The sequence below is a fragment of the Lates calcarifer genome, linkage group LG9 (assembly GCF_001640805.2).
Source record: "Lates calcarifer isolate ASB-BC8 linkage group LG9, TLL_Latcal_v3, whole genome shotgun sequence".
Classification (NCBI taxonomy): domain Eukaryota; kingdom Metazoa; phylum Chordata; class Actinopteri; family Centropomidae; genus Lates; species Lates calcarifer.
This window is the reverse complement of record NC_066841.1, coordinates 7652670-7680599: the sequence shown is the minus strand read 5'-3', so window position 1 is coordinate 7680599 and position 27930 is coordinate 7652670. Positions and strand designations below refer to the sequence as shown.

The 27930-nt window shown below is 39.4% G+C and overlaps 1 protein-coding gene across 1 annotated transcript in view; it reads left to right on the top strand.

Annotated features, from left to right (window-relative positions):
• Positions 1–22869, top strand: part of LOC108879285 (matrix metalloproteinase-17) — a 68725-nt gene extending 45856 nt beyond the window's left edge. Inside the window, exons 5-11 of the mRNA XM_018670523.2 lie at positions 3151–3437; positions 10197–10373; positions 11123–11225; positions 13284–13366; positions 14016–14168; positions 14324–14581; positions 20329–22869. Of these exons, the coding sequence (XP_018526039.1) occupies positions 3151–3437; positions 10197–10373; positions 11123–11225; positions 13284–13366; positions 14016–14168; positions 14324–14581; positions 20329–20654 (1387 nt within the window). The 3' untranslated portion in view covers positions 20655–22869. The remainder of the gene's footprint in view (positions 1–3150; positions 3438–10196; positions 10374–11122; positions 11226–13283; positions 13367–14015; positions 14169–14323; positions 14582–20328) is intronic.
• Positions 22870–27930: the final 5061 nt, after the last annotated feature.

Genomic DNA, 27930 nt, shown 5'->3' with positions numbered 1-27930 from the left:
AATTCAGGTTAATATAAGGTAAATATATCTGCTCAGTTCACCTGTGGAATACTTAAAAATGCAAAAACTCTGGGAATAACTTTTATTTTTACCTCTTCAAAATGTTTTATTGTACAATTAAAAATGTTTTGACCCAGACACTCAATAATTAAAATAAGAATACATAAATAAAAAAATTACTAATTTTACTGAACAACTGGCCAACTGAGGTTTTTTTTTATTAGATATAATATTGAACCAATGCCCAGTATATTTTACATGTTTCATTTCTTTCAATTCATCTCTGTCAACAAAATAACAGAATTAAATTATCTCTGATATTGTCATGGACACAATTTTTCTTCATAGTCTATGTGGAGAAAAAAATGACAGGAGAACAAGAAGATTATTTAAAAGAAACATACTAGCGTGGACTTGATGAGGACGAGCTGTTTAATAAACATGAGGTGAGACTGCAGGTGGTCTCTTGATTAAAACATAATCAATAAGGTTGTTAAAATCAAGGTGCAAGATTGACAAACTGACAGGATCCCTGCCACAGTCTGTGAAGTTAATCAGATTTAAAGGAGGCACCACAGCAAAATGACACCTGCTTCATTTTTCATGCACTTATACTCTCCCTGTGTAAACACCAGCAGTTCCCTGGGACTGTTGAGTTCATATGAGATGCAGGGCAGGAATGGTCTGACCTTGGCGGACTTACCTACAATTACATACTCACACGCACACTCACAGGCTGACACACACACACACACACACACACACAGAGGCTGACATACACATTTGGATAGACGTACATACTTACACACTGACAAAACCATGCACTCTGCCTCTCCATCTTTCTCTCTCATCAACATTCTCTCTCACACACACACACACAAATACACAAATACACAGATACACAGATATACACAGTCGCCCACCCTCATCTGTCTGAATTAGAACTAATAAGCAGGTGAATTGTCTGTGGAGGTTGAACCATTCGCAGTGACCTTGGCTAACTGTGGTTAGCAGTGAGGGTCATGCGCTCAGACAGTATGAATAAGTGGAATGCAGAGGCACATTTTTGTGAGCGAATCAACACAAGGAAAATTCATATTTACTGTACACCACAGGTCACCCCTTAGTATAGGTGATCTGATTAGACATTAAGGTGAGTTGTAGCATACATTTGCATATTAATGAGAAAAAACCCATTTTCAAACTTCTGCCTCCTTATTACTTTCAGCTAATGTTGCTAATACCGCCCATGTGTTTTGTGACAACATGTTGACATAGACATATTTGCTAATTAATCAATTAATTAGCTGCTCTAATCAACTCATTCGCATCACTGGGTGTGTCAGAGACATAACAGCGGAATGACAGGCAGCTCAAGTGTTGAGTGCAATGACGAGCTGGTGAAAATATCAGTTAATGTAGGCTTAAACTATGGATGTTAGGGAGATAACCTTGAAAGGATTCTACTGGAAAGAACTGATGTGAGGTGACTTTAGTTTTTATAGTACAGGGCTGGACATGCACAACTCCATTACTGTTTTCTATACGTTCATTAACATGAAAGGTTCTTCATTAGACTATTCTTAAATGCTTTCATTTGTACAGAATAGGAACAGTCATGGCAATAAGCGTAAGATCCAATAATGGCTCTGTATGATTAGAGGGTTTTGCATAAAATTCAAAAATAATGCTATATTTGGATCCATCGTCTCTGAGGTAGAGGTGGTTTTAACACAGAAAAGGGACAAGAACACGAAAGCCTGCAAAAGCAAAAACCTTTTCAGCTCTTCTGGTGCCTGAAAGAAAATCAGTCATATGCTGTACACACACACACACACCTTGTGCTTTACAGGGTGAAATAGGGAAATAAAAAAGGGATTAACTAAAGAGGAGAAAGGGTAAACCCAAATTCTGTGAAGGAGAGAAGAATAACAGGAAGAAGAAAGGAAACAAAGGTTGAGAGAGGGGAATAGATGAAGGAAAAGCAGAGCGAGTATAAAGATATGAGTTATCTATCTGTTTATCTGTGTGGTGGTATTGAATTGAACATGTACTGTAACAAAATACAAAACAAATAATATAAATGACCAATGAAAAGTGGGTGAATAATAAGCAGCAAGGGCAAAAACTGAAACAGAATTAAAACAGGACAGAACTTGCTTACCAGTACAAGTGTTCCTTGAGAAGCGATTAAAAAGATTAAAGAGATCTCGCTGGTGTGAGCTCCTCTGGCAGGTGCTCAGAAGTTTGACTTTGACAGTAAAGGTCCAGTCACCCTGAGCTACAGGCTGAATCGGAGAAGCAGCTGCTGCTCTGGCTCATGTGGGGATGAAAGGTCTGAAACTTCACAGTGAAGTTATCAGTGAGACACTTTGATATCTTTAAAAACGTCAGCAGGTTATCAGGATGGAAAAGGGTGAGCAAACCTCCTATGAGGTCTAAACACAGCTCATAACATTGTTTGATAGGTTATCTGTATTTATTTATCTTTTGACTGGAGCTCAATGAATTACATAGAGCATTGTTGTCCATTATACATCAGCTGCATATAAAGTAGATGTTTTGTCACTTGATAAGTTGATAAAATGGTTCAGTCAGGTTAGTGCATATTAACTTTGATATATTAGAATGGATTGATCCCTTTCTTTTGGACATCTAATACTTCACTTTCTACTGATGATAGATGAAATATAGAAATCTCTGAAGTAAAAGTAGATTTACTTTTATTGGCAGCAAAAAATGGCTATTTTTTTTTAACTCTGTCCCTTTTTATACTGTACTGTACCACAAGGAGCCCAGAGCTTCAACAGAATAATCAAAAAATGTTTCTAGAAATCCTGAAAGGTGAGATATGAAAGGAGACAAGTTCTTTGGTGGCTTGGTTAACACTGGCAGTTTGAAGATCACATGGAAGAATTCTGGATGCTTTTATTTATTATATTTTATTTTTCCAGTAAAACTTGGGTTTTATAATGTAACTAAAAAGGATTGGGATTGGTATATTACTTTAAGTGTTTAGGTACAGAGGATATCTCTATGAATTTTACTCAGGATACATGTAATAATACTTGTAAGGAGAGGTAAACACAACACACCTGAGACTGAAATCTGCCACCTGATAATCCTTTGCTTTCCCTTTTCTTCTCTCAGAGTGAGGACGTTCCCCAAGGATTCGGCCTTACTGGGCAGGGACACCGTTCGAGCCCTGATGTACTACGCCTTGAAGGTCTGGAGCGACATTGCACCACTCAACTTTCACGAGGTGGCCGGCAGCGACGCAGACATTCAAATCGACTTCACTAAGGCCGACCACAATGATGGATATCCCTTTGACGGGCCGGGAGGCACCGTGGCGCACGCATTTTTCCCCGGAGAGAGGTTCACTGCAGGGGACACGCACTTTGATGATGATGAGGCATGGACCTTCAGATCACCAGGTGAGAAGCTTGACTTGTAAATGTCAGGTGCTGTATGCAAGCACTTGAATATTCATGCGTTAGTGAAAGATAAGTCGAAGTTAGAAGGATGGCGAGGGAGAAAGGATATGGAGTGATATTCTGGGAAACATCTTACCAAAACATTTCTCAAAGACTCCCAGAGTACTATAAAAGGAGGAGATTTAAACAGTCAGTGTCTAGAAAATGAAAACGAGTCAGAACACTGTTTCGCTTGCTTGCCAAGGTTTCTATATCCAAAACTAGAACGCTGACTTTGTTTTGGAGCTAAGCTGTGCTTCCACCCTTTGTTCATGTTCCAGATTCTGTAATTAATATTTAATGTGTTAGAACTATCAATATAACATACAATGGCCTCAGATACAGGGCTCAGAGTGGTGACTAAAGCAATGGTAATTATCACAAGCTTATTAGGTGGCATAAAAGGCGCCCTTTCATTTCTTCCAACTGCCACAAACAAACACTCCAAACTAATATGCCACTGATACACATGAAGTCTTGTTTTTTTTTAGCAATTAAGAAAAGATATTGAATTTTACGATATTGATCCCACTTGATTGCTATCTTATGCCATAGAGTTTTCACAACAATTGAGTCTTTTAAATTTTTTAACAGATGAATGATTGGTTAAAGCACAGTATTTAGAGAGATTGAAGTATTTTTATTTGTATCTGATAGCAGAGTGTTTCCTTTGATCTATGGCAATGAAAAGCTGAAAGGAATATGCTTCAACAAGATCTCAAAGCAACACTATAATCTGTGATGTCAACTAAAGCGACTCCAATGGCAATCGATAAAAGTTGTGTACATACTGTTTTGTGCAGAAATATCAGTCTGCAACTTGGAACATTGGTGGAAAGTTCATCTAGTCAAGTATTGTACTGAAGTGCAGTTTGAGTACTTGTACTCAACTTGAATATTTTCATTTAATACTACTTTTTACTCCCATCCCTCTACATTTTAGAGAGAAATATTCTTTTTTGGTCACTAGTTAGCCACAGACTCTTACACAAAATGTTCATATCTTGTAAAATATTTATGTATGGTTCACATTAAACTATTAAAATTATTAAAATTAGATGCAACATTAAAATGTTGTTTTTGCTTATTAATGAATCACACGTTTATTTCGCTGCTAATATCTAATAAAGTCATTTTTTTAATTCAGTGATGGAATAATTTTACTCTATAGTAACATCTCTACACTCTAGACTGTAGCACTGCTATTTTTAATTAAAGAAAGTTTATTAGTTTTCTTAGAGAGAGCAGTATGAGCAGGATGTAGGATTCATACCACTCTCATGTCTGTAAGGTAAATATAAAGCTATCACCAGCAGCTTACTAACTTAGCTTAGCACAAAGACTGGAGACAGAGGGAACGTATAGCCTGGCCAACAGCCAAAGGCAACAAAAGCAGGCTTTTTGTATGGGTTAAACAAAGATGTGCTGGTAGGTAGAATATATTATCTTCGGACAGAACTAAGCTAGATGTTGCTTCTGTTTCCAGTTTTTATGCTAAGCTAAGTTGGCTGGCTATTGTCTTTAGCCTCATATTTGGCACACAGACATGTGTTTGGTGTCAATCTTCTCATCTAACACTAAGCAAGAACGCTATTTAGTGTATTTCCCAAAACATTTAAATAATTCCATGTTAAGAAAAATGTGCTCATATCTGCAAATGGTACAATGATCATTTGATTTTAGCCAAATAAAGACAAGATTCTTCATGCCACATACTCCTGACATGATTGTGACTAAAATCACTGAGAGATAGGCTCCTCTGGCCTCACAGGCTCACCATGCAGTCTTACTCCCTAGAAATGGTACTTAAAGCTTAGCTGTAGCAGGGGTGTGGATGATACTGAATGTACCAGCTGGTGAGTCTAGGATGTAGCCAGGACCTGTATTAATTTCCATTCTTTGCTTTTGCACTATTAAAGCTGTGGACCATATGTTACAGCAGCTCAATCTGCTTCAATTAGACCTCCCAGCGGGTTGCAGCAGTGGCAGGACATGATAGCATGATGTTGTAGTAGCCATCTACATAGATGGAAGTTTGGTTATTGGAAGCAGAGCAATGAAGGAGGTTGGGGTCAAAGGTGTTCTCTTATTCTTTTGATGTCAATCAATGTCTCTCTTCAAACAATCTGATTTCCAACACAGACAGATGATGAGACAAATCAAACAAACAAAACATGTTTCTAGTCATAAATTACTCAACAGCGGTGACAGTCTGTTGGAAGACAGCCATAGTGTAAAAAACACAGCACTTTGAGCGAGAGTGAAAAGATGCTGGCAGTAAATCATCTCACTTTTAGATGTTTCTGCTTTCAAGGCTACTTCTTTCACTCATCCCGATGAAGGGTGGGATGTGCACCAAAAAAAAAAAATCACATCAGACTTTTTCAGTTGTAAATCAGGCATCTGCCTTTTTCTCTTTGGCTGTTCTCTGTAAAGGCACCAGATCCCTGTGTGTTTCTCATGGCCAGTCAATGGCGATAAAAACAACCCTACACTCCTTTACTCCTGACTTTGATTTTGTAACATTCTTTTAGCACAGAATTAGGGTTTATGTGATTTTTAGATATAGATAGCATAGTAGAGACAACATTGTTCCTACGCTATAAAAACAAGATATCGATCCTCTCCTTGAAAGTTTTGACTTTGCCCTTGCGATCTCTCTCACACTCCTGTAGTTTGAGACTGTCTACTCATATGCCTTAAGCAATTTGGGACTTAGCTCTAGGCCAGTAAGGTCCTTAGTAATTTCAAATCTTCTCTTTTCTTCTAATGCTCTGGAAAGGATAATAGCTGGGGATAAAAGCAATTAACTGTGTAACTACAAAGCAATGTGGTATTTTAAATGTTTCAGCCTGACATTTATGTCATTTCACAGCACTAATAATGCAGTCTTAGTTTTAATTCTGGTTACTTTTGTAATACTGTAACAAGAGGCAAAAGTGATTCATACTGAATTCTAAAAAATCCTCGAAAAGTGTTTTTCACTAAAGAAGCATTATTTTGTCTTCATTTTTTATTGGCTGCAACATTTTTCTTTATCAGAACATAGTGTACCTTACAGGCATGTTTCCAGAGTCTGTTGGTCAGGAAAAACAACAGGCTGCATTCTTTTCTTCTTCCTCTGTGTTTGCTCGTTGATTGTTTTGAGCCAGATGTGCCTGTGTGTTGATTGTTTTTCATTGTCACAAACTGAAAATGTATTAATTAAATTTGGACCATTGATGTGACAGTCCCGCATCTCCTGTTTTGTATAGCAGCCATCCAGCCCACTCAATAGCTTGAAGGATAATTTTTCTAGAGCTGCCAACTTGCCCAATTTAACACACTAAATATTCACAAAAGGAGCTTATGCAGACTTCCATTCCTTTCAATTAATTTTTGACATGACATAATAGCTCTTTGTATCTACTTTGCCTTGGGCAGGCCAAAATCACAGAGAGGGACGTTGTCTCCAAACACATATGGACCAGGTGAAAAAGGAAAGTTACTTGTAATAGGAGGGATGACGCCCCTGTCACTCCTACTCCATGTCCTGAAGGTCTGTTCTTGCATTAAGTAACATGGATTGATTGAATATGTTCTACACTAAGAAGTGCATAACTGAGTGATGGTAAGTGACTCAAACTGCTTGAATAAGGCCCACCAAGCTCAGGAGTAATGCTGAACTGTAGATCAGTTAAAAAGACTTGGACTTGGAGTTGGTCATTAAAAACTGGAGTCATCTCCGATATTTAGCAAATTAACTTTTAAAATATCAAGAGTTTGGCATGTTTGTTACAGCAACAGCACTTCCAGCTCTAGGAGCTGGGGATCATGAGGAATATGAACTGCTCTGCCATGTTTCAGTTCAGTTTCTGTTAGCTTCTAGGGGTACACTGCTTCCAGTACGCTTAACCGCTCATACTCTGAGCCCAACAGGAGCAAAGGTTGCTGTTGCTCAGCAAAAGTTAAATAGTGTTGCTTTAAGGTACCATACCTTCATAACCAAAGGACAGGGGTTTAAGAATCTGATTTCAGTTTTAGCACTTGGCAGCCTAGATGGAGTTCGGTAAACTTTGATAAAAGTGCAGAAGTCTACTTTTTATTTCTCTGGACACCCTTTTTCCCCACATATTTCTGCATGAAAAAAGGTTCATTCCTCTTCAGGAATTAATGACATGATCAGCTTCACATAACTGTGAGTAAGGCTTCACTATATTTTTCAAAAATCTAGTATATATGGGTAATGGCATCTTCACACTTTGGGTAAAAGCAAAAAGGAAAAAGAAAAAAAAGAAAAAGCAGGCACAAAATATGTAGGTCAGCTTTGAGTGCAGTTATCACCAGAATTGATTTTTAGGCAGTTCATGAAATGATTTCAGTCTCACAAGATTATGTTCAATCAATACATATGTTCTTTTGCTTGCACAGTTCTTCCATAAAAGTTAAGACCCTGTAATGTTTATCCTTGGCCATTTGCACTATGTTAAACTCTCAAAATCAACGTTTGTCGTAGATTCAGTGACTTCCAAAATATTGGCTGTCATTTGAAGCTTCCATCTTGTGTCACTGCAAAATTGGGAGTGCACAGTATTTCACTTTCCTGTGACTGTGTTTGCAAACAGCTTTACTCATATAATTTTTTGTTTCATCTTATTAATTATACAATCCAGCATATTTCCAGGCCTGCGATATAAACACGCAAATGGGGGAGCTGCTGGAATTGCTGGATCATCATCCTCTGTTAATTTCACCCACATGCTCCAGAAAGAAATGACGTGAATGTTTTGTTTCATCCCGGCACTGTCACCATGGTTTTACCTGCTTTAAACAATTACAAACCTCAAATATTCTGATTAAAAATACTGATTCCAGAGTCACCACAGCACAAGGTAATGCAAGGTCACAATACTACAGAAATTCACATGAAATGAAAAGAATAGCTCCTGGGTAGTTGTGCCCCTGCTCCTTTCCATTTACCATATGGTATATCGTCCTTATTAAACTTTTAACCAAATGCCACAGGCTATGTTTGTAGCATTCTGGATACATGCTATATCCAAGGTAGAAGTACCTCTTGATGTTTTATATTTACTGTGTTTCAAATAATGAGATTTTTTTTAATACAATATCTTATGATACCCTGAAAACAGTTCTTTTGGTTGTATATATGTCACTGATCATGCCCTCTACAATACAGTGATATCATTTTGCCTCTGTCTGTTGACACTAAAGCTTTCTTTGTGTCTTCCTCTCTTTCTCTCCTTCCTGCTCTCTATCATTCTGCCATGGGTGTCTAACTCTATGAATCTCGTTCATCCACCCAAATCTCTCAGCTCTGACTTTGTCCGCAGGCATTAGGATTTTTTTCTGTCTGCCTCAGATGGACTGTAAATACAATGACATGGTGCCTACTTTGTTCTGAATCCTTGTTCTCTCCCCCTCGATCCCTCCTTTGATCCACCTTTCTTCCCTGCACCGTGTGCTCCTGTAGATTAGACTTGGCATTTGGCTTCTGAGTATCCCAGGTGTTGTAAGCACAAGTGCTTGTATCCAATTGTCCTTTGTCTTTTGACAGAGCACAGCACTGAGATTTTCCCAAGTCGGGGCCAACATGAGGTTAACTGAATGCGGACTTGAGCCCAGCCACCAAGGAGCTCTAAGCTAGCTTGGCTTGACACGCCAGCGCTCGCATTTTTTTTGCAAATATAAATCTCCAAGCCCAAGGTTTTGTCTTGCTTTGCAGAGCCAGACAAGGAGGCTTTTCCTTTTCGGTTTTAGAAGACATCGATGGGAATGTGCTTTAATAGCCTGCAGCCTCTTTAGGTGTCTTTCCGTGCTCAAGTTTTGATTGGCAGCCGGGGGAATTGGGCTGTATTACCACAGTTATCTCACTACACCACACACCTAACAGCACTCAAAGCCACCAGAGCTGTGCAACATGCCTCTTAACTTACAGTTTATAGAGTTCACTCATAAAAGGGATAAACATGTGAACGGGGGTCGTGCTGTTTCTACACAAGTCACAAACTTTAAGCTGCAGGGTGATCTCTCTCAAAGATGAAGGTCAGAGAGTAAGAGTTCAACTAAAAGTGTTAAATAATATTAATATTTAGAAGTGAAAACCTTGTTGTTTCCTCTTCCTGCCCAAAAGGACGTGAGTTCATTTTGAAATGTTAAGAGTGAGGGAAGTGGAGCTGTGTCTAACATTTTGAATGAAGTGATTTTCTACCAAGCTGGTCAGTTAGGGAAGAAAAATATGCTGTGTGCAACATTTTGTAGCTGCTTCTTTGATTGAATTGACTGCTCCAGTTTAATGTGGAGGGTGTGTTTCTTCATGTTTCATTCTAGTTCCAAGTTTCCAGTTTAGAAATTATGTTTTTACACGAATAGACACATGACAAACACAAGAATATAACAGAACTTTTTATTAATTTGTGTTTATTTTTAAAGACACTGGCACTTAGCTTCTATTAGATATCAACTAATGCCACATTGATTGTACAAACAGGAAAAAAAAAACATTGTTAATACAAACTGCCATATATTAAAAATGTGATAAATCCCCAACAAAAGGCAACAAATCTCTAGTGGTCCTTTTAAAAATACAGGTTAACCTTGAGTTAAGAGTAACCGCATTCATGATCCATTTTGAGTTATTTCCATGTATCTATTTCCTCAAACAAAGACATAGTTTTAGATATCATGATGATGACTTCTCTCTCTTTCAATATTCGTCAGACTCTCATGGCATGGACCTGTTCGCAGTTGCGGTCCATGAGTTCGGTCATGCCATCGGCCTGGTCCACACCTCAGCCATGGAGTCCATCATGAGACCGTACTACCAGGGTCCTGTAGGAGACCCTCTGAAATACGACCTACCCTATGAAGACAAGGTCCGCGTCTGGCAGCTCTACGGTATGAGGGACATCCATCCTCTGCTCTGTGTGGTGTGTGTGTGTGTGTGTGTGTGTGTGTGTGTGGGACAGAGAGAGAGAGCAATTGATGAGCTCTTCAGAGCAAGGTTATTGATTAATGAAAACACAGACTGAGTTAATTGGACCTCTTTATGGCATATGACCTTATCACACCATTGCCTGGTATAGAGAGTAGCAGTGTGCGGGGGAGAGACTAATGATCATGAAGGCAAGAATGGAGTGCAGGGAAGAATGCTCAGGGACAGGACTGCGAGGGAGGGAGATGAATTGAACTAAATTAAACATAGACAACAAGACAAAACTGCTATACTGTTGTACCATAAGAGGAATGCAGATTATAATGCCAAAGAGGAGGCAATTGAGCTCCATCTGTCCATCCATTTTCTGCCCTTCATCCAGAGTCAGTCACAGTGGCAGCAGGCTAAGCAAGGCAGTCCAGACATCCCTTTCCCCAGCTATGTTTGCCAGCTCCTCTTGGGGGATCCCAGGGTGTTTCCAGGCCAAATGAGATATATTATCTCGCCATAACTGAGCTAAAAAAAATCTAAATCAGCAGAATGTCTAATTGGAATGATCAAAAAACACAGAAAAAAATACCCCAAAAATCCCAACACAAGTTTGTTATAGCACAGGTTTATGTCTTAAAATTGCACACTATGTTTTCTTGATAAATGAATTATACAATTAACTGTCTTGTCTTTTGATTGATCATTTGATCTTTAAACACAGGTGTCAGAGACTCAGTATCCCACACCAATCGACCAGGCAACCCTTCCCAGACAGCTGAGCCTCCCGTGCTTCTGGACCTCCCTGAAAACAGATCAACTCTCTTGTAAGTAAAAGATTTGGTGTCCCTTTTGTGCAACTGCTCTGGTAGTCAAACACATGAAATTACGTGACTCCCTCAGTTGTCTCTGCCCGCTTGCCTTTGCAGAGATATTAGCGCAGAGGCTACAATAAATGTCCGCTATAGATGACCACAGACAGGCAAAGATAAAGACCATCTAATGGACCCAATTCTGCTGTGTGGAGCCTTTAGCATAGTAGTTCCCAACCTTTTTTGCTAAACATACTCCTATAGCCCTGTCACTTACTTAAGTACCCCTTCATCAACAAAACCCATCATGTTCCAAATGTGTTCATTTGAACTGATTTTCAAGTGTGTATTGTTCAGCCAGTAATGACATAGAAGTGGATATAATGATCAAAAATTTGTAAATTGCTTTCATAATTTTGAATATATATATATTAATCATATCATAATTTCTGTGATATCAAATCAGTTGAAGTACTCTACAATCTTTCTAAAATCTAATATAAAGATTGTCTTTATAGGGTTCCACACACACACACACACACACACACACACACACATACACAGTTCGTGAGCATGTGTGTGTTCAGTGTCATGGCAACATGCTGGGGCTAAAAGCAGATGGATTACCACAATAACTAGGTTGTATCCTCTGGCCACCACGACTAAAAATTTCATGAACATCTGGGCTTATCATTCAGCCTCAGGTGGGCATTAGAGGAGATAATGTAATAGTCAGAATGATCAAAAATAGTCAAGACAGCATAAATATGATGAGTGGATATATATAGGTGGATATTTTAGCACCAGAGAGGTGATTGAAGACTGATAACCACAGGGTTCATCCTCTGTGGACCAATAAAAAATGGTCCCACTGACAATCTGACATAAGGGTGGCACTACAGGAAAGATAAAGATGTCAGAATCATTAGGCTTTATCCTCAGAGGACAATGAATATCAAAACAAAATTTGTTACAGTCTTTTAAGTAGTTGCGAGGATATCTCCCACCAGATGAAAGTCCAACAGACCCAACCCAGCCCATGAACCACAAGTGAAGTTTTTGAGGGATGGCCTCAATTCAGGAGTCTTTCATTTGCTATTTCACACAATTCCTCACAGTAGCAGCCACCAAGAATTATCTTACTAGAGGCTCATATCAAATATATATCTAAATATTGTTAAACTCACAGGACAAAAAAAAGAAAAACTATCATCCCTTGTCTATGCCACACATAATTACACATAATTATTTAAACAGTAAACAACCACTCCTTTGTAGTTTTTATCAAATTACCATGGTGCTAATCTCATGGATTTAACATAAGCAATGACTAGTTGCTTTGCACGTGAGTGATCAAACTGTGCTTCAGACTACATCAACAACAACGCCCATTGCTCACTGACCTCCATGCATACACTCTCACCAAAATGCAAGGAGTATACAGCAGCTTTTCAGCACCCTCACTACTCATTTTTTCCTACTCATGGTGTGTGGAAAAGCTGGATTATGCTCGACAAAGGTCGCATAATACTGACCACTAGGCAGCGGTGTCGTGTTAATTGAGCTCTGAATGGAGATCTTTGTTGATAATACAAGGGCTGGCAGCCTCCCACTCACAGTGGTAGCCCTGTGGTGCTAATGGCTTCATCATTGGCAGGCCGACCACGTCAGTGCTTTAAATCACTTATTAGCCCTGGGGATAAATGCGCTGGGGGACCTCACTCTGTCAGCTTGAGAGCATTTCACCTAACATTTAGTCTATTTAATTGAAGGAAACACATGCACATGCATCCACACATTCAGACTCTCTCAGTAGGTGAGTGCAATTATCACATAGTTGTTGTTTTTTTGGTATGCAAATGGAATTAACTACAGGGGGTTTTTGGTGAGCAGTGTAAGTGAGGTATGTATTGTATATATGTATTTATCCTCACACACTCCATGCTCAGAATATGAATTTGAATTTAATATCTTCCTTGGTTTTTGAACCAATAAAAAGTTTCTGCCTTCCTCTTTCTCTGTTCTGCTCTCTTCAACTTTTCTTTCCTCCTTCCTCCAACTTTCCTCCCTCAGGCTGGCGCGAGATGCCCCAGACAGATGCACCAGTCACTTTGATGCTGTGGCCCAAATACGAGGGGAGGCCTTCTTTTTCAAAGGTATTCAAGCCTGAAAGGAGAAAGTGAAAAAAGGAGATGGACGGACAGACAGATAGAGAGTGACAGTGAGAGAGAGGGAAGAAAAAGAGGCGAATGGAGAAGAGATAAAGTGAAAGAGTAAAGGACAGGGGCTGGGCACAGGACAGAGTGGTTGCTCCAGCGATCAATAGAAAACCAAGTCATGTGTGGCTCCTAGGGCTCATATCACGGCCTCACACACCATTGCATATTCTGCAGTCTAAACAAAATGTTCCTTCAGTTGCCAGGCTGTCTTGTGCTATATATATTATCTGCTAAGTTTGAAATGGCGCTTTTTGGCTCATTGGCCAGTCTGGCTGGTATATTTACAAAGCAAGAGAGCTTTCAGTTACCAAAAGTTGTTAAATAAAGTAAGATTGAAAATGTATCTCCTCCTCTTAAGCACAAGTCCAACTACCTTATTGCCAAATACTCTTGTTCACAAGTAAATTTTAAATATGAATTATAAATTACTTTGAGCTTTAGTTTTTCTAAAGGCCAGTTGTGAGGGAGAGTTAGGACTTGTGATATTATTATTGCAAACACAGCAAACATGGCTTTTCTTGTAATAGAATTTTTAAATGACAGTGTGAAGAAGTTTCATGTTCTGACTTGTTCCTGTTTGTCACAGGGAAGTACTTCTGGAGACTAACTCGAGAGAAGCACCTGGTGTCTCTTCGCCCGGCTCAGATCCATCGTTTCTGGAGGGGCCTTCCTCCCAATCTGGACAGTGTGGATGCTGTTTATGAGAGACCAGGGGACCACAAAATTGTGTTTTTTAAAGGTAAATATCTCCATCTGATTCCAAGTTTGTGTGGATTTAGTTGACTGACTAGGCATGACATATTTTTATATTTAGAAATATAATAGGTGGATGTATTCCAAACTATAAAGGCTTTATTTTTCCCTTTAATTATTATATCTGTGTTTACCCCTCAGGTCTAAAGTACTGGGTATTTAAAGACAACAACGTGGAAGAGGGTTACCCTCGTCCAATCAGTGACTTTGGCCTACCATTGGAAGGCATAGATGCAGCCTTTGTTTGGCTCCACAATGACAAAACCTACTTCTTCAAGGACAGCCACTACTGGCGCTATGATGACCACCAGAGGCGTATGGACTTGGGCTACCCTAAAGACAGCACACTTTGGAAGGGGCTGCCACCACACCTGGATGATGCCATGAGGTGGTCTGATGGTGAGTAGCCTTAAAAGCAAACCTCCTTCATTCTTCTTCACTTAGACATTAGACATTAGTTTTAAACCAAACCAAAATCTAAACCGAGCCATAAACTGAAATTTCCTCATCACTGGAAATGTTGTAAAAATGTGAAGACAGATTTATAAAGTCTTATGTGGTTCTTACGGGAACTGTGAAAACTCAGGAAAAATTGCGTCATGCAGGTGATATTAACTTGGAGTTGGAGGCAGCTTTTATCTGAAACACATACTCAAACAAACTGTTGTGTTTAACAAATAACAGCATCAATAAAGTATTTTATCATGCAAATAAACATTATAAACTAACTGCATTAACTCATACATGCTGTGTAGCCACACAAAAACAAAAACTCACAGCCACACACATATATATAGGCTCTTGGCAAATATGTATGGCATATGGCATTCATACACAATAACTAATCCATGACCCATAAAAAGTGAGCTGTGGTTCTGGAAAATGAAATGTACAGCAGTATGTTTGCCTTTAGGGACCTGTTGGGTCAAATTTCCAGGCAGCATACTTTTTAGATTACAGACACTGAGTCAGTCAACCAGAAAGAAGTTGTAAGACTGGCATCTCAGCTTTGCCCACAACAGCCTTGACCTTTACACTGCAAACATGGTGGAGAGCTGTGTTGGATGTTATGAATCCACAAGCCAGTCTCCCCTTATCAATCCATGCTGCCACTGTGAGCTCAGCTGGGTCGGTCAGATTGATGGGGAGCAGAGAACACTCTAGACAACACAACAAGATCACTAATCTAATCAAGGAGGTCCAACACAGAATGTTCCTCCCACATTAACCTCAGCACAATCAATGTCTCACAGTCGATCCTGATCCGGTCTGCCTTGCTCTAAGAAAGAACTGAAGTTTGTCATTTGAACAGTCCAGCAGTCAGTCTGTTTTCAGTTGTCCTCTGTAAAAGACCTGAATGACACCAGAGCAAGAAAAAAGGCAGTGAAAGAAACTGCCATTTTTTTTACTCCTGGTGATGCAGCCATGCATATTACAGACTGCTCTGTGACATACAGATTCACACTATCTGTCTCAGCATCAGTTACTTTCCCCACAGCTATCAACCTTCTCAGCCATTCTCCACCCTTTCGCAGTGGCTTTCTCTCTCATACACATGCCAGTAGACACACACACACCATATGCACCACATTGCATTAACTGATCCATGCACATATATGAATGGGTACTATTGTGAGCCATTCAGACCAGTAACTTATTTCATTTTCATGTTTGAGTTTATGTTCTTTATTGGTTTATTTTTACTTTTCTTGCCTTGATTTGACTCGTACCTATTATCTGAGTAAATGTATTTGCCAGATTTAAAGCTGCACCATTCAATATTTTTATATTAATAATGGATAAAATAATTACTTGTAAACCTGTAATGTGAAAGATTTTGCGTGTAATGAAAAACTTAAAAATAATTATCACCCAACTCTGCAGTTCCCCTCAGCTCTATAGAGCTTTTTAGCCTCTTTCAGCTCATTGTTTTGATTAATAAGATGATATGTTAATGTTGCTTTTATAGCTTGTTCCCAAAATTGGAAAATACTGCTTTAAGATTATACCTGCAGTTTGACATGGAACTTTCACATGCACAAATGACAATGTCGATTCAAAATGAATGATGTGTTAGAAATGGGGCCAACTAGAGACAGCGAATGACTTTGCTTTCAAAACATTTCAGCCTGATAAAGTAGACGTTTGGTGGCGATTCAGTGTGGCAGCATGGGCACTGCCTTCTGTTCATATATAATTAAACAGGTTCCAGATTATAATTATAGTCTGTATGTAATTTCTGAAACACATCGGGGAAGAAGTGTCAGTGCCAGATGGACGACACAAGTCTTGTTCCCTGCTAACGGCCTCAAATTGGCTTATGCTTCTTATGACATATGGTCGACCACTAAACAGCAACTGACGGTAACCTGAAAAAGACATCACTAGTCACAGATGACCTTTTTCAAATGTAAATTAGTCAATTATGATCTTTGATCGGCAATCAGTGCAGTTCTACCTTATAGTTATACACAGTAAGTACAAACTTTCCATAGCAAACGATATTGTGTGTTTTTTTTTTTTTTTTTAGAGTCTATGCAACATAAATGATACATTTTGTGCATCTGTAAACAACTCTGTCAGACACAGAGTGAATCAGCAGGATATTAATTTCAGATCTCAGAGCTGTGACCCATGTTTCACCTTCTTTTATTGAGTGTTTCTAATTAACAACACTCAGCAGAGCTGAAGCAATGGAAGCAATGAATGCATCTTGGGGGGGTGGGGGGGTGTTTGTTGTTGTTTTGTTTTTTTTGAAGACTGGTTACCTTTCATTACTGGTTAAGTTTTGTAATTTCCTCCATGGGCACATAATCCTATCAGACATTTGCCACAGTGTCCAACTGAGAGAAATAGTTTAGTCAATAATAATTGGGCCCTTAATTTAAGAAAGCCCAAGGTGATATTTACGCACAACAATTTTAATGAACAGTTGATACACCAATGTAATGCTTAGTTCGAATGCATATTTATCTTATATTACCAAATTAGTATGTGTGTGCGTGTGTGTGTGTCAATGTGTATGTCCCCCCCACCCCAAACCTGTGTCCTAACCTCCCCCTCTGTTTTTTTTACACCTCCCTGTTCTCTGAATGTGACGAGGCTTTATAGGTGGAGGTGAGGTAATGTGATCATTACAGGAGCATGTCACGCCTGAATCTGCCATGTCAGTAATCTTTAGAGACTATGTGCATCTGTGCCCGTAAAACATTCTGCTGTTTTTACGTTCTATAAAATGTCTAGTACCTTCTATAAAAACCCACGCAGGCACTGTATGTGAGCGTGAAAATGTTATGTGTGTGAGAGAGCTCACAGCTGGCCCTGTGTAATTATGTGTGGCATTAGCATGACATTACCAATTATGAGGAGCCATTATTGGTATGCACTGGAAAATAAATTGTGATAATAAGATAAATTCATCAAAATGTACTACTTAAAGCTATACTCTATCAACACGGCTTTGCACAAGAGGTTGAATGTTTGTTAAGGTGGTGTAAATTCTGTCAGACTTTCACCAAATAGTTCTGTTTTTGCTATGTTTGCCAGTTAACACAGTTTGATGCATCTTGTCTCTGTGTGGACACGTTTTCCTTTTAAGTGTATTTTGATTATAAACATAATCTGTACATTTCTTGTCTGCAGCTTATTTGTTTTGATGCTTCTCTCAGTTGAACTTGAAAAGTTAATTAATAAGCTCTCAAAGATTTAGACTCTCTGACTAAACAGGATGCAAGCAAGAGTCTGTTTCATAACTAATCACTGTGCAGCATAGGAGGACGTGGAAGACAATAGTATAAGACTTAATGAGTCCCAAAATAGGAAATAAATCAATAAGGATGCTGTTATCCTGGTCTCTGAAAGTCAGGAATAATAAATGTAATGAAGGCCATTTTCACAGCATGGACATTTTTTTTCAGTGCTTTGAGAAAAATCCATTTAGTCCCATATTTTATTGGGTTTTGTGTAAACCAACCCTTTCAAACAGGCCAAAAGGTCTATGTTTGCTCCTTCCTCAGGTGTACAATATTTAACTATATATATATATATTTTAATTATATATTTAAATATCTAAACGATTTTTTTTTTCTTTTGTTCTTAATAAATCCAGTGCAGCCCCAGTGGAATGCCAAGGTTAGTTTCCAGCGTTAAACTGAGGCTAGCCCTTAAATCCAATGCTGTATCTCACTGGCAATCAACATATCAAAAGCTCTGGTCCTTCACAGTGAGATGAGCGATCCCGCTTAGTTGTAAACCCTTTGTAAACGACTACATTTATATAGCACTTTTCTAGTCTTAACCACCACTCAAAGCGTTTTACACTACGAGACCGATTCATCCATTCACACAGCGCCTCTATACACATATACAACACTGTATCACACACACTCATACTGCAATGGTACGTTGGGGGCAATTTTTGGGGTTCAACACAGTGAACGATCCATGCTGATATGGTCATCCAAGTGATGTGCACATTCTTCTTAATAAGGAAAGAGAATGTAATGGGTCATAGTGGTGGCAGCAGCTCTCATACAAATAGTTGTTGATGCTATTAATTGGTTATGATGATTTAGTACTACTTAGGGAGTAGTCATTGTTTTGACTCTTACCCTATCAAAACTTTTGAAGGCTTTTATATATAGAAAATTGCAAAAAAAAAAAAAAAAAAAAAAAAATTCCGGCCTTGGGCTGAAAGTATTAAAAAGAGATATACTGTGACATAAATCTTAACTTTAAGAGGTAATATATTCAACCAATTTTATGATTGAACAATTAAAGAGATAATATCATATATTGTAATCATTTTGTTTAAGAAAATGACACAATTTATTATATTAGCATGTTCGCTGTTCCTAAGTAATTATGAAATGTTGAGGGCATGATTTTCCCATAGGGATTAATAATGTTTACTTTTTTTTGCATTGTCTCAGCAGCCTTTACCACCAAATTCCCTTTAAGAAATGCTTCCACCAGTTGTCCAGATTAAGCTTTGATAGAGCACTTGTAGATGTTGGAAACTGGCACAAAAACAACTAATTAGCAGGAGGTACTCAGTCCTTATTTCAGGCAGCTCACAATGGGAGCAAGCAACATCACCTCTCTCCCCTCCTGCGGCAACTCCCAGATGAATGTGTGGAGCCTTTTTTCCCCTCTTAGGTGTTTAGAGGTCCGTGTTGTGTCTGAGCTTTCGCCAGCTTCACAGGTCCTGCTCCAAGCTTTGATGTGTGTGTGAGTAGGAACGAGCCAAATGCAAAAAAAGGGGGGGACATTCCCAACAAAATCCCCATTTCCACGGAAAGACACACAAAAATGCATGCATATACTGTATGTAAACAACACATAAATTCACATATATGTCCACCTCTGGACCAGGGAACTGGAGTCACATCAGAGCATAATATGCTTTAAGGCTGCTTCCAAAAGGCTGGGATGACGAGAAAATTGTGAAAAGAAAGAGAGAGAGGTGAAGACGATGTGGTGACAACTAATGGTGAAGAGTGAGTGAGAAGAGTGTGAAGGAGAGACAGACGGTGCAGAGAAGTCACAGTTTTAAAAGGTGGAATGGGGAAGATGAGGAGAGGAGAGAATTGGCATACGAACAATGCTGGAGGGAGAGCAGAAACTAGGTTAAAGGAAGGAGCAAAAGAGCATCCATATAGCTAGTTATACATTTGTCTCTCTCAAACAAATAAGCCTGCCTCATGTGTTTCTGTTGCCTGTATTTTAACACCAAAGATCGACTTTCCAAGTAATGTGAGGTTTAGTGTTAATACGTTTGCCAAGGAGGTTATGTTTTCACTTGTGTTTCTTTGTTAGTTCGCTCATTCAATTGTGTATTTGTCAGCAGGATTAAGTACTAAACCGATTCACACCAAACCTGGTGGAGGGATGGGACATGAGCTACAGAAGAACCCATTTAATTTTGGTGTGGGTCCAGTCAAAGAAATGGATATGACAAATAAATCATCTAGGTTATCAGACTATTTCCCTCTCCTTCCTTTTTCCTTTTATTTTTCTATTATAAGAGGTAGAGTATGGCTGAGGTATACACTCTAGTAATATATTGTTTTCTGATCCATGTTGTTCTGTCTCTATCTCATAGCACACACTAATAACAACCCTCTATCATCCCTTCTCTCGTGTAGGCTCGTCCTACTTCTTTAAGGGGAAGGAGTACTGGCGAGTGCCAGGCAGCGACATGGAGGCGGAGGCCGGATACCCCCGCCTCATTGCCAAGGACTGGCTGCTGTGCACCGAGATGCAGTCGGACTCTCCGGATGCGGAGCCCAAGAGCACGGAGACGAGAGTCAACGTGCACCGTCACCCGGACCACGCAGAGAATGGATACGAGGTGTGCTCCTGCACCTCTGACACCGCCTCGCCTTTGGGCGCCCGCCCCTCCCCATCTCCCCTCTGGCTGCTGCCGCCACTCTGGACGCTCTCGCTGGCCCTCCGCTCTGAACTGCTATGATGCCAAAGCATGGGACAAAGTTCCTGAGCTGGGTGAGAGAGAGAGACTCACTAGGGGAGGGCCAGTGGATGCTAAATACAAACTGAAAAATTTTGTTTATACAAGTATCAATTGGTATGTTTTTGCTATTAATTTGCTGTTATTTATTTCACATGCCATTTGATGGTCATCTAAAGCGCCTTGCAGTATGGGTAGTGCATACATTTATCATGTTATTATACTAGGGTATCCCTAGTAGACGTCAATCCACTGACAGTGACAATGCTAGTACCGTACTTTACAAATTGAGTTACACAGAATCACAAGTTCTATTCTTTAGTTGCTTGAATGACTAAACTGCCTCTGCAAGGAAAGCTAACTGACGAGTGAGACTGATGAAAAATGTGTTCACAGAAGACACAACAGTATTCTAACACCACAGATGATAATTACTTTTTTCATGTACAACAAGTTTACAGCAATAATGAATGGCATTGTGGGATGTAAGCAGATAAGAGATTGGTAAAAAGGTATGTTTTTACCTTAAAGGAATAGTTCCCTGTTTTGGGGGAAAAAAGTTCTGAGACTCAGATGAGAAGATCGCTACAACTCTCATGTCTGTATGCTAAATACGAAGCAACAGCTTGGAGCTTGCTAGCTTAGCTTAGCATAAAGACCGTAAACAAGGGGGAAACCACCCTGTCAGAAGATACAATAACTCATTCCACCTATCAGCACATCAAAAGCTGACTAATTATCACATTTTATCTTGTTTAATCTGTGCAAAAACAGAAGTGTAAGATGGCATGCTGTTATTTTGGTTTTACGGGTAGTTATGTGCTGGTTGGCAGATTTTGTTACCTTCAGACAGACCCAGGCTGTTTCTCCCTGTTTCCAGGCTCTATGGTAAGCCAAGTTAACCAGCCACTGGGTCTTACTTTTTGACACATATTTCATATAGCTTTTGGGCAAGAGCATAAATAAGAGTAATCCCCAAAATATCAAACTATTGCTTTAAATAGTGCCTGGCAAGCAGAACTTCCTGTCAAGCTGCTTACTGCCTCCCAGCATTCTCCTCCAATGAAATTGGTTGGCTACAGTTATGATTACCGTTATGGCCACGTTTGGGGTCCACCAATCCAAAAGAAAGAGAGAGGACATAAACTCAGTCTGACAGGAAGAGCTGCCTGAAAGGCTTAAACCAAGGCAAAGAGTGACATTTGGAAATATAGATACTGCAGTCAGACAGGTGACTGACATCCTGGTATGTATCAGAGCAGACAGGTGAAAAGTATCCAGGGATGTAGTGTGGATAGATAGTTAGGTTTACAGATGAATGGCCCCATGGGATTTTGAGAGGAAGACACATGAATGGCATGCTGGGATGTCGACAGGTAGATGAATGGCATCCATGGCTGCAAACAGGTAGACAAGTGAACTACATCCAGTACAGCTACCTAGAGAAAAGGGCACACTGGGAAGTGGGAAGTGAAACAAACAAAATGATTTCCCAGCAGATTTTCTTAATGTTGCTTAATGTCATTATCCTCGCTTAAATACCTTACCTGTACTCCCACGCTTTTCTGAGGAACTGCGGCTCATATATCTCCATGAATTCATCATTTCCACCCCACCTGGTACAGAAGCATTTCCTGCCATTATCAGAGGCAGAATTGGTTTTCTTGTGTTTTTGTAATAAATATGGATAGATTGTGATTCCATATTGCTTTGATCAGATTATAGTTCACTGAGCCTTTTATTCATCAATACAAGTTCCTACTGGTGACGTCCTTCGCAGGCCTCACGAATACAGCAACCTGATTTATTCTTGCTGATATATTTACCTACAGTTTAAATATAGACACAGATATATTTGAGTTGAGATGTTCCATGGTTACCGTGAAACCAAGTGGACTGTGTATATTTCAAGCTGTGTTTTTTAATGTAAAATATTTTTGTAGAAAAATAAAAGAATCTGAATGACTTTATCGACTAAAGGTGGTCACACGAATTTGTATTGAGACAGATCATTTTGAGTAAGTCTCGCAGCTGTGTGGGCCGAGTGTGTAATTATTTAGTGTCAGTGAGAAGGAGTCAGGGCTTGAAGACAGATGAAGGTAACACGACAGCTTGCAGACACCAACTGGGAGATGCTCTCCATCTCTCTGATGTTCTTACGCATGTTTTCTCTCGTAATGGTCACTGTCACGCAAACCACATCACGTCAATCACCACCACACACTCACACTCTGAGTGGCCTTTTGAACAGATTTGCTGGCATAGGAGTATATATATATATTCTTATAATTTATTATCATGTTACTTCGAAATGAATTCATTGTTATTCTCCCAGCATCTCCCTGTTGTCATGCCGTGCAGGTCGAGGTGTGACACCACTAAGAGCAGCAATTTTTCTTCCCTCCTCTTGATACACTTGAGTGGTGTTAATTAACTGGTGTGGTGCAGTGGCCACCAGGAGAGCACCTGCTCCCCGGCATGAATGCGACGGGTCGGGTCACTATTCAGCAGATAGTCTGACTGATCCTATTTGAGCTGCTGTTTGAAACACACCACACTGATAACAGTGTGTATGTACTTTAGTTATTTGATAAAGGAAGTATAATGAGCATTATGCAAATTGTATTTTTTAATAGAACTGTTCAATTTAAAGTTATTACTTTTTCAAAAATCCTTTTATTTTTATCAGCACTTCTGCATTTACTGTATTTAATTAATACATCACAACCTAGCATGGTCTTGATTGGCGTGGCTGTCTCACAACTGTCGGAAAAATTTCCAGCCAGCAAGGTTTGCATTAAAATTAAGACTTCTCTGTTCTGTTCTTCTCTCTTCTCTGTCTCCCTGAGGCCCCTGTACTGTGACTCTTTCATGTTTGAGCAGCCTATAGTATAATCCCAATTAATAGCTGTACAAAAACATACACATAACACATACAGACACTATATCAGAAATTACATTTCTCCCTTTTATGCTGGTACTGTTTTGTGGAAATGAGTCATAATCATCATGTTTTGCAGTGAACATCTGGATGGAACCTTCAATAAAACCACTGATACAGCTCTGATGATGAAGTTTGGGTTTTAGCAGAGGGGCATACAGAAAAAGAAATGAAAGACGAATAAGCACACAAACAGACGTAAAGACATTTGGACTGCTATGGCTAACATCTGTAGGAAAGTAAATAACTGGTAGATTTTTAAAATATATATATATATATGTTAGAATCAATGAGTGTTCAAACAGTGAACACTCAACAACAGTTTTTATCTTACTTAGGAGGACTCTTGGTTAACAGCCTCACAAACTTTGCCCACTACAGTGAGACAAAATGCAGTACCAACAGCCTGTGCAGAAGAGCTGACCTGTGGAGTCCTCTGTTAAACAGTTTGTATATGTAATTGTGTGTGTCCGTGCACCAAAGTACAACTGTTCCCACAGAGTCGCCGCACTGTGGAAAAGTGATGCTGTCAAGAGCCCAGTTCCCAGTTGATGCATGGCGGTGAGGTAGAGGGGAGGGTCAGCAGAAGGAGCTGTTTCAAGCTTGAATGGTGAGAGAATCATTCGGCAGACTTGTCAGACCGGGCTCTGGCAGCTCTCCTCTGTCACATTCCACAAAAGGTCATATTGAATTTGACTCTTGGCCACACAAAGTCAGGGTGGGGGGTGGAGGGTACGGCAGGAAGGAAAGAGGTGTGCCGGTTAGTTTCTATACAGTCCAAAGTTTCAGAAGAACCACTGCCTCCACTCTTGACACCTGGTGTGACAAGGTGACAGACTTCACCTTGGTGGAAAGTGTGTGGACTGGTGCAGCAAAAGTAGACACAGGGGACAAGCGATGTATGAAAATGTGGGTGCTCAATCCACAAAGTTTTGTTTTTGTCTTAACACCTAATATCAGTAATTTCATCATTATTCTGCCACGGTTTTGCCGACAAGAAGAGCAGAGAGAATACTCGGGTTGACATTATTGTGACAAACAGGCAAGGTGAGATACAGGGTTTAAAAAAAAAGAAAAAAGAAGAAAGAAATACAGGGCAGTGGATGAGAGGACACACACTCCTGATCTCCCTGGACCGTCAGTCTGGCCCTCATCTGGTGAACAAACTGACACATTTTATCAGGCAATAACTGTAAAAGGCCCCTAAGGCCCTTCATCCAGTCAAGATAAAACAGCAGCGAGTTGAATGTGACTCATTAATGCACTCACAGCAAACAAGGTGTACTGCGTGGTCTGTAAATAAATTAAAGCTGTGTAAGCATGTACATGCCAGTTGCTTGTTTGACATTATAATAGATGACAGCATTTTTTTTCTGATCATATCTCCAGCTCTCCATTAAGCTCTTTGTAGATTGAACATACATTAAATTGGTCATAATCATGGTGAGATAAAAGATCCTAAACTGATCTGACCAAAGCCCCAACTTCATCCTGAAGTAGCTGGATATTGAGACTGGTTTAAAAGAAATAAAAGCTACCTGTTAGCTTAGACACAGAGAATACAGTTGGTCATGGGTTGTGGAGAATGATCATCAGTTGTGACAGCATTTATCAGGGTGTCATTTCAAGCAGCTACTATTATATTGTGCTGCTCTGGGATGTAAGACAACTGAAGTCAACAGTGGTGCATTTAATGACTTGTGTTTCCAGGGGGAGTTGGAGCCACTTGATGCTTTAGAAAAGCTTTACATCCAGTCTATGAATACCAAAGTCTCCCCTGAGTCCAAGGCTCCCTCAGTTGTAATAGAGTGTATTGAATTTCCCTGAGCTTCTCAGTTTAATTATCTGGCATGACCTATTCGTGGGGATCACGCACTTAAGCATAGCAATGCAGTATGCAGACAAAACTATTATGCTGATCAAGTCTTAAAAGTTCATTTCAGTGCAGAGATGGGTTTGAAAAAGCAATGACCTTCATGGCAATATTTGTAGCTATCCATCTACATGAAAAAGCTGTCAACCATTCAGCTGTGCAACTTTTTCACCAAGTGGATAGTATATGCCTTGATGTTAGGCAGCTGAAGAGATAAAGCAGGGCACAATGCCACAATACTCAGTGTTGGCTAAGTGAAGGGTGACCTTGGAGGAGACTGCTGCCTTCAAGCCCTCAATCAAGGAGGTGTGTTCTCTCATATTAAACATGGTTTACAATGCATGAGGTATGAGGTAAAGTGGTTTTAAATGAGGAGAAACACAAAAATATAGCTATAAAGATACATGTTTTTTTAAGACATATGTAGTAAGCTAAAAAAAAAAAAAAGTAGAAATGAAAGAAAGGTAAGAAAGGATAAAGAAGTCTACACTATCCTTACAAATATGCGTGCATACACATATTCACACACACTTGTTACTCCTGGTTGTAAAGAATTGTACTGACCGTCATTCAAATGTAATAAAAGACAATGTTAACGCTAAATATTTCTTGTGGACTAGTTTTCCAGAGAGTAATACAATGTCATGTTGAACAGTAAATGTACATGTACACATAATGACTTTCATCATTTCATTCAATATGAATATATTGATATATTATAACATAATACATTTTAGCATTACTATAGTATTATTTTCTATCTATAACTAAAGTCATGTTTTTTTTCACATGCATAGTTGTCCTTGAGTTATCATTAGTGTGGTTGACCACTGTTAAAATGCATTACACACACACACAGTGTGCACCGATAAAACAGGTCGTTATGCCCTTGCTTGGACGTGATGAGTTGTTGTACCCCTGTGTGTGTGTGTGTGTGTGTGTGTGTATGAGTGTGTGTATGGGTGTAGTAAGTGTGGATACATGTGTGTTAGTGTATATGAATGTCAGTTTAATTAGAGCTACAGAAGGTGTAGATGTTTAATACAGTCTGTGTTACAATAGTATAGTAATTTAGCAGTCAACTTACATTAAGGTCGTATGCAGTTTGCAAGTATATTAGGACACTGCTGGCTATGGAGTCTCTTCTCTAACCAGAGTAAGCACCTCAAGGTCTTTGCACTAACTGTCACCAGCAGAGACTTAATGTGGGCCAGGAAGAACCAATCGATCATTCTGTAGGAACCACAGAGCAGCTAAAATATTCAAAAGCAGAGCAAACCCCTGCAGAGTGGACACCTGCGACAGTGGCTGGTGGACTGCTTACAGCAAAATACACCAACTGTCCTGTATAGTCAAACTTTCAGACACATTCAAACACTTACTCTACTGCTGAGAAGCAGTAGAGTATAAATTGTATCAATATTTTTTTATATACATCAACACATGCAGAGCAGCAGCCTTAGCCTGTTGACAGCGGTGCATCATTACGCAGACTTGCACAGTGCTGCCAGTGTAGCCTGATTCTTGTCTCAGGCAAGCTACCATGAATCATTCATGACAGCATGAAGCAGTACTGCTGGACAATACTGCACCAGTATCATACAATAGCTGACTGTCATTGAACTTTCTAACTGCTAGGGTGCAGCAACAGTGGCCGTTTGAGATCAGATTACCAGTGAGACTGAAAGTGTGCAGAGAGTGGGATGTTTCAAAGAAATTTTACTGGTCCCTTAACTGTGTGCCAAAGTGTGAAAAAATGTTTCTCGATATTTGACAATGTGGTAGCAATGTTTCTACAACTCAGCTTCTCAAATGATGTTTTAATAACTTCGGACAGTGTTTACAGGTATAATTCATTCCACGAGTCCACTGTCATTGATTATGACATTTCCTGAGTGAATGCTTTTTTTTTTTTTTTTTAAGGAAAACTAATATCCAAAGGGTAAAATGACATGAATGGCAAACTGACAGAATGATTTATGATTATAATCTTTCCTTGATGTTTTTGCACTGTGTGTTTTGCAACAGTGAAACACAGACCTGGTCTGCTTTGCAGTCCTCTACTGCCCTCCTCTGGTATTTTAATATACAGAAAGTGTGCCATTAACTCGTACACAGATGACCTGCCTCCACATCACTGTATGTTTGGAGAAATCTGTCAGGCCCACTGGCAAGATCCACATGTGAAATACTAATTAATTTCAGAGCAAAGGTGCATTAGTAAAAGCTTTGTTCTATCTGCCATACATGGACACTGAACAACTGAAAATTTGTTGTTATGAAGTCACATCACAGTCTTTTTGCTATGGTTGTAACATATCATCTATACCTGGCTGAGGAAAGTCTTTTCTCTCAAGGACAATCATTAATCTAATATGACAATTACGGAGGCTGTGGTCATCAGAAATGCATCAACTCATCCAACCAAACAGAAACAAAAGTACCTTATATTAGATTTAGCCTTT